The 6,832-nt window shown below is 30.0% G+C and overlaps 1 protein-coding gene across 1 annotated transcript; it reads left to right on the top strand.

The window, feature by feature from the left end:
• The first annotated feature begins 4,758 nt into the window (after positions 1–4,758).
• On the top strand, positions 4,759–6,366 carry LOC106307646 (cyclin-D3-3-like). Its single transcript, XM_013744659.1, has 4 exons — positions 4,759–5,364; positions 5,453–5,654; positions 5,742–5,872; positions 5,969–6,366. The coding sequence occupies exons 1-4, from the start codon at positions 4,882–4,884 to the stop codon at positions 6,218–6,220; spliced, it is 1,068 nt and encodes a 355-aa protein (XP_013600113.1). The 5' UTR covers positions 4,759–4,881; the 3' UTR covers positions 6,221–6,366.
• Positions 6,367–6,832: the final 466 nt, after the last annotated feature.

The raw sequence follows: 6,832 nt of genomic DNA, 5'->3' as shown, positions 1-6,832 counted from the left end.
GGTTATGTTTTACACATGGTGGTACACACATATCACAGCAACATCATCCAAGATTTCGTGTGTGTGTATTTGAGGTCGATGACTCAATATGTTCGATCAGATTGTGGCATGGCCGATGGTAAAGAAGAACCAACTATCATGTTCGAGGACGAAGCATATTCTGCCCAAGATCTTCATCACCCACGGATTGCAGAAAATTGGAGAGGTCCAAGGGACCTTCAGTAATGTCCAAATCAGGGGGAGTAATGTGTGTTGTACTCTTTTTTCTTCACCATGGTTTTGTCCCAATTGGGTTTTCCTGGTAAGATTTTAATGAGGCAACATTAAAGCACATTACAAGCTCTAAATGGTTATGGCATCCAAGGGGGAGTGTTATGAACCAGATTGTGGATGACTCATAACCAAGAGATTATGATTTGTAATCTTTCCATTTATCTATGACGGTGTAATCTCCTATATAAGGAACCTATATGTTATGAATAAATATAGATTTTTCTATTACTTTTATAACAATTTACACTATTATTTACAAAGTGATATTTTGGTTCTGAGCTCTCACGTTAAAAGTTAGAGCGGTTAAAGTCAACGATGCTCTTAATAAACTTTTATATATAATTTATTTTATAATGAAAAATGAAATTTATATTAGTAATATTATATTAAAAAAAATAAATTAATTCTTATATATTGTGTTGTTTTCTTGAAATAATATTTTCTAATATAAGAGTTAAATATTAAGATGTAAAATCATTTATAATTAATATATTAATCAAACAAATTATTTGTATAAATATATATTTAAAAATATTTATAATATGTGAGTGTTTTTCAAGACAATAATAAGCACATATATTTTAATAATAATTGTCAAATGTGAATAATTTGTTGTTTGATTTAAACTTTTTGAAAACATAAATAATAACTTTATCAAATAAATAATAACTTTATCAAGATGATTTTTCAATAAATAAACATAAACTAATAAGTATTCGTAAAACAATTATACCGCACACCTAGTTATATTATAAAATCAAATTACAATTAATCTCATCGATAATTTAAATATATGCGATTAAAACTTATTATCAATTTTTAATTATAAATATTCTGTACAACATCTTTCTTATTTAATTGAAGCTAACTTATATTTTTATAAGTAAAAATATGTATCTGATTGGTAAAGTATTTTTAGAATTACGTTTGCTTCATCATTCTCAAGCTTACTAATTAAAGTCTCGGTATTATTAATGTTTAAGCATGCATTATTTTAATTTATTATACAGTAAATATGTATTAAAACATCTCCAAACTATAACATTAGGATAGTGTCAAGATCACACTACTTCGGTATAGTTTCAACACTGAATTTTTTTTAATCTCCAATCGCAACACTACACTTCACACTGAAACGAATTTTATGTTATTATGTTACTAAATTACAACTTTTGTTGTTATTTAACATTTAAAACACAAATAATTATTATTCTGTAATTATATTGCATAAAAACACATTACAATTAAAATATTTTAAAATAAAATATTTGCAATTTCAACATATAATAAAATTTAAATAATAAAATTTTAAAATAAAATTTTAAAATTATATATAACAATTTATTATAAATATTCAATCTACTGTTTAATATATATTAATTTTTATTTATCATTTATTTTATTATTAATTTTATTCATAAAAATAAGTAAATAGTGTTTAGTATGAAGGATTAGTATCTTACCAAATTCAATGTGAAACTATAGTATTGTACTAAAATAATACTCCATCTGTTCGTGAAAGTAGGATTTTCTAGATTTATGTTTTGTTCTAAAATGATAGATTTTCTAAAATTTTAAAATACTTTTATTAGTTAATGTTGAAAAGTTGTATACTTTTAAGAAACATTAATTGAAAATATTTGAATTGGTTGATATTTATTGGAAAATGTATAGCAAAATAAATAATAAATTCAATTGTAAAAAATTAATTGTTTCCTTAATATGCGTGAATACTCTAGAAAATCTTTTTTTTTTGGAACAGAGGGAGTATAATTTTAGGGTCTGACTGGTGACCATCTGGAAAACAAGAGGAACGAACAGAAAAAGAATATACGGGAATAAAATAGCAGGAATGAAAAGGAATGACTGTTCCTTCTCAATTTAACAAGGAATAATTTTGTCCTTTAATTCTCTACAAAAAAAAGGAACGAAAATGAATGAAAAGGAATTATTATTCCTTGTGAATGGTGATTTTTTATAAGAACGTTAGAAAATTCTTCATCATTCTTTGGTCACCATTCATACCCTTAGTGTCGGGATATACAAAACTGTTTTGTACGAAAATCACACTAAAATAGATTTCACTTGTTATTGCTGGAAATGATCTTAACCAATTACAGAGTTTTCTGGTAAACCTAATCACTTTTGTTTAAATGAGTTTTTCAGTTTGTTTTTTTTTTAGTTGCATTTATGTATTGAACGTTAAAGTTTGGTACATCTTTTTTTAATAGCATAACCGATACATTTTACGTTTCAAGGCTTTCTTGGCATCAGTCCTTTTTTTTATCAGCTTGGTGGTTCAAGTCTTTACACCATCTCCAACCCATCTTTATAATAGAGATCTCTAAAATAGAGATCTCTAAAATAGAGATGATGTTTTTTTTCTAATGTGTTCCTCTATAATAGATGAATGCTATATTTGCCTCTATAAATAGAGGAATGCTATTTTTTTTTCTAAATATAGAGGAAAAAATAACATTCCTCTATTTATAGAGGTAAATATAGCATTTATCTATTATAGAAGAACACATTGGAGCAAAAACACTATCTCTATTTTTTCCTCTATTTTAGAGATCTCTATTTTAGAGATCTTTATTATAGAGATGAGTTGGAGATGCTCTTAGAGCATGATTATTGGAAGGTTCTTAGGGGAATATAAAAACCCGTCTTTTAACTTTTAACTAAAAAAATTAAGAACCGATTCTTAAAACTCTTATTTAAGAACCGGTTCTTAACTTTTTTAGTTAAAAGTTAAAAGACGGATTCTTATATTACGCTAAGAACTTCGCCCTAAAAATTCTCCAATTATCATGTTCTTGGTATTAGACTATTAGCATATAAAGCAGTGAGAATTCAAACTGAGTTCATCCCGATCAAGATATTATATTTTAAGAGGACCTTTAGAGTTTAGAGGATACACAAAGAAAATCATAAAACAAGTTTAATGCACTAAACAATAATATAAAAGCGCGAGCGTTTTGCAGTATTTAAATATTGTTTGTATTTTACTTTTCAAAGGTTTATGTCAGCTCGTTGACCATATAAATCTTCCTATTTGTCCACGTCGATTTTTCTCTGACATATGTGACCCCACGAACATTTTATACGATTACTTCTATTTTCACTTTTTTTTTTCTTTTTATCAAAGTTCTATTTTCATCTCTATAATACCATTTAAAAGTAAAATCTCACTAATCTATCTCTATTTGTGTCTCTAAAATTTATATTACAATCTTTCTTCTGTACAAAAGAATTAATATTGCTCTATATTTTATTCTATATTTAAAAATACATATTTTAAAGAAATACATTAAAGCAAAGATCATTTATATTCTAGAGTTTTTCTATTTTAGAGGTTAAAAACATAAATACACTAGAGATGGTTTAATAAGAGCAGAATAAAAAAAAAATCTAAATACTCATTAGTTTGTAATTAATGTTTGCATCAATTTTACTTGATAGACTGATTTAAACGTAAATGTTGTAAATACAAAAACTATGTCTGCAAATTTATTTTTATTTAGAAAAATATCCTCAAATGTTACTAAATTTTTTCCAGATAAATAAATATATTTATACATTTAAATTGAGCTTAATGATTAGAGTTTAGAGTTTAGTTTATAGAAGATGAGATTAGGATTAAGATTTAGGATGTAATTTAATAAATGATATTTTATATATTTTCATTTTGAATTTTATTTTATAATAAAACTGAAAAAATGCTATTTGTGAGATTTTTCTTATACTTATACTTATAGTTAGAAATTATAAGAATATTAGAACTATTTTTATTTTATGTTTTCTATTTTATGCTATAAACTGTTTAATATTTTTGCACATTATTGAAAATAACTAAATATGTTGCTTTACTTCCAGTAAATGTATTAATTTTCATGTATTTGATAACTAAGGTAATAAGAGAATATAGACAAAATAAAAATCTGATAATTTGTGCATAAAATACTATAAAATGATATTTAAAATGAAATAAATTTTCAAATTTTAAAACGATAATTAATATGAATAGAAAATCGTACGAGTTAAAAAACATAAATTACCTAAAGGTACCAAACATAGTTAATGGTCAACAATTTTTATGCACCAATGAAAATTTCAGCATCACCTCACGAGCGCGTAAGTTCCACTTTCCAAGGGAGAGCAACTATGATCGCATCGTACCGACAGGGAGTAAGAACGTGTAATACAAACTAGACAAGAGCGTGAGTATGAAGATTTTTGTTATAACACGTATCGCCAGCTAAGTAGCTACCTCTCTTTTAAAATAAATCATTATCATCTAATTAATCTGAATATAATTTAAGTACGGTTTCATCAATTTTCTCGCGGGCCAAACATCCGAATAAAAAAAGACAAGAAAAAGGGAGAGATAATATAAAATTAAATTAAATTAAACAAATAACAAAAAGAAAAAAGGGAAAATTAAATTAAATAGAAAAACAGGACAGGCGTGAGATAAAACCCTACATACTCTGTTAGAGCATTTGTCTTTCACTCCTTGTCTCTCCCCCCTTCCCTCACAGAATAGACAAAGGAGGGAGCTGTAATGGCAGAATAAAACTCCGATCTCATCCTTCTCCAACGAGGAATATGGCTTTAGAAGAAGAGGAAGAGATTCAAAACGCACCGTTTTGTATGCTTTTCTGTGAGGAAGACAGTTCTGGGTTCGATGAGGAAGACGAAGATTCCTGCGACGACAAATCTGACGAAAAGTTTCCATTTTTCCATCTGGGTTTTCTCGATCGGTGTATGTCCTGGGAGGAAGACGAGTTATCGAGTCTGATCTCCAAGGAAAACGAGTTCAGACCGTCTCTTACCGAAGAGGGTGTCTTAGACGACGAGTATCTGGCTTTGTGTCGTGAAAAGGCTGTTGATTGGATTCTCAGGGTGAAATCTCATTACGGGTTTAGTTCCTTGACGGCTCTTCTCGCTGTTAACTACTTGGATAGGTTCATCACAAGCAGGAAGTTTCAGACAGAGTTTCCGTGGATGTCTCAGCTTACGGCTTTGGCTTGTTTGTCTTTAGCTGCAAAAGTTGAAGAGGTCCGAGTTCCTCTGCTCGTAGATCTCCAAGTAAGTTCACTCCTTTCCTCAGATTTCATCTCGTCTTTGTGTATGTAATGTCGCTTGACTGTTCTTCTGTGTGTGTGTTTTGTTAAAGGTGGAAGAGGCAAGCTATGTCTTTGAGGCTAAAACCATACAGCGAATGGAGCTTTTGATTCTCTCTACTCTTCATTGGAGGGTGCATCCCGTGACTCCAATCTCGTATCTTGATCATATTATCCGTCGATTCAGCTTTAAATCTCACCAGCAATTGGAGTTTTTGAGTAGATGTGAATCTCTGTTGCTCTCCATTGTTCCTGGTAATGCTTACCCTCTCTCTATACACGAGTTTCATCAGATCTCTTGGATTCTTGTTGATGCCCAATTTTACTGTTGTTGGTTTTCAGATTCGAGGTTTCTAAGTTATAGCTCGTCTGAGTTAGCAGCTGCAATAATGGTCTCTGTCTTTAGAGGTTTCAAGACGTGTGACGAATCTGAATACGAATCTCAGCTCATGACACTACTCAGAGTTGATTCGGTATGTGGTGTTGTTACTCGTTTGGAACAATAAATGCCAATGTAGCTTTGTTATTAGGATCAATAACTGATTCCATCATTATTTTAACTTGGACAGGAGAAAGTAAATAAATGCTATGAGTTGGTGTTTGACCACATTCCAAGCACGAAGAGGATGCAACAACCCCCTAGTCCAACCGGTGTATTCGATGCATCATTCAGCTCTGATAGCTCTAACGAGTCATGGGTTGTGTCTGCATCACCGTCTCCAGAGCCTCTATTCAAGAGGAGAAGAGTGCAAGAGCAGCAGATGAAGTTGTCTTCAGTAAACAGAGTCTTTCTCGATGTGTTCTCTAGTAGTCCTCGCTAATAATTTCATCAAACGATCAAAATTATCTGTCAGATTTAGAAACATCATGCGTTTTGCTTGGTTCTTGTGTTAATGGACGGTTTCAAATGGTGTCCTATTCAGTATTTGATAATTAAAAAAACAGATACCTTTTGTTTTTGTTATGATCTGCATACTTGTTTCATGATTGGATGATGATCTAATTTCCACCTACCATCATCCTTTGCAATTGTCATAGAAAGATTACAATCAAAGACTAGAAACCTGTCTTGTCATTGTGAGGATCTTTTAGAAGGACCAAAATTTGCCATTACACTGCTTCGTCCTTGTCGGAAAAATCTCATGACATCATTGGTTATTTACTTAGTACATGTTTGAGAAAATTTGTCCATTGAATTGAAGAGAGGACTAAAGAGTTGGTTGGGCAAATAATAGTTTTGAATAATCAAATAAATTGTTATCTTCATAAGCATTGTTGGCGTCCATATAACTTATTTGTTGCTCCCATTTTCACAGGGTTTGATTTGAAAGGATATGAAGTGAGATCAAACAATTGGGTTGGTCTTAGTACTTGTTTCTTTTCAGTTGTGGTGAAAAGCAAAACTTTGTGGAGAGATATGAAGACAACATACG

This window comes from Brassica oleracea, chromosome C8, assembly GCF_000695525.1.
Source record: "Brassica oleracea var. oleracea cultivar TO1000 chromosome C8, BOL, whole genome shotgun sequence".
Classification (NCBI taxonomy): Eukaryota; Viridiplantae; Streptophyta; class Magnoliopsida; order Brassicales; family Brassicaceae; genus Brassica; species Brassica oleracea.
This window is presented reverse-complemented; position numbering and strand designations above follow the sequence as displayed.

Bases quoted from the DNA above. Each gene is read 5' to 3' on its own strand.
- LOC106307646 (XM_013744659.1), top strand. From the start codon at position 4,882: ATGGCTTTAGAAGAAGAGGAAGAGATTCAAAACGCACCGTTTTGTATG. The intron at 5,365-5,452 runs GTAAGTTCACTC...GTTTTGTTAAAG, and splicing joins CTCTGCTCGTAGATCTCCAA to GTGGAAGAGGCAAGCTATGT. The intron at 5,873-5,968 runs GTATGTGGTGTT...TAACTTGGACAG, and splicing joins CACTACTCAGAGTTGATTCG to GAGAAAGTAAATAAATGCTA.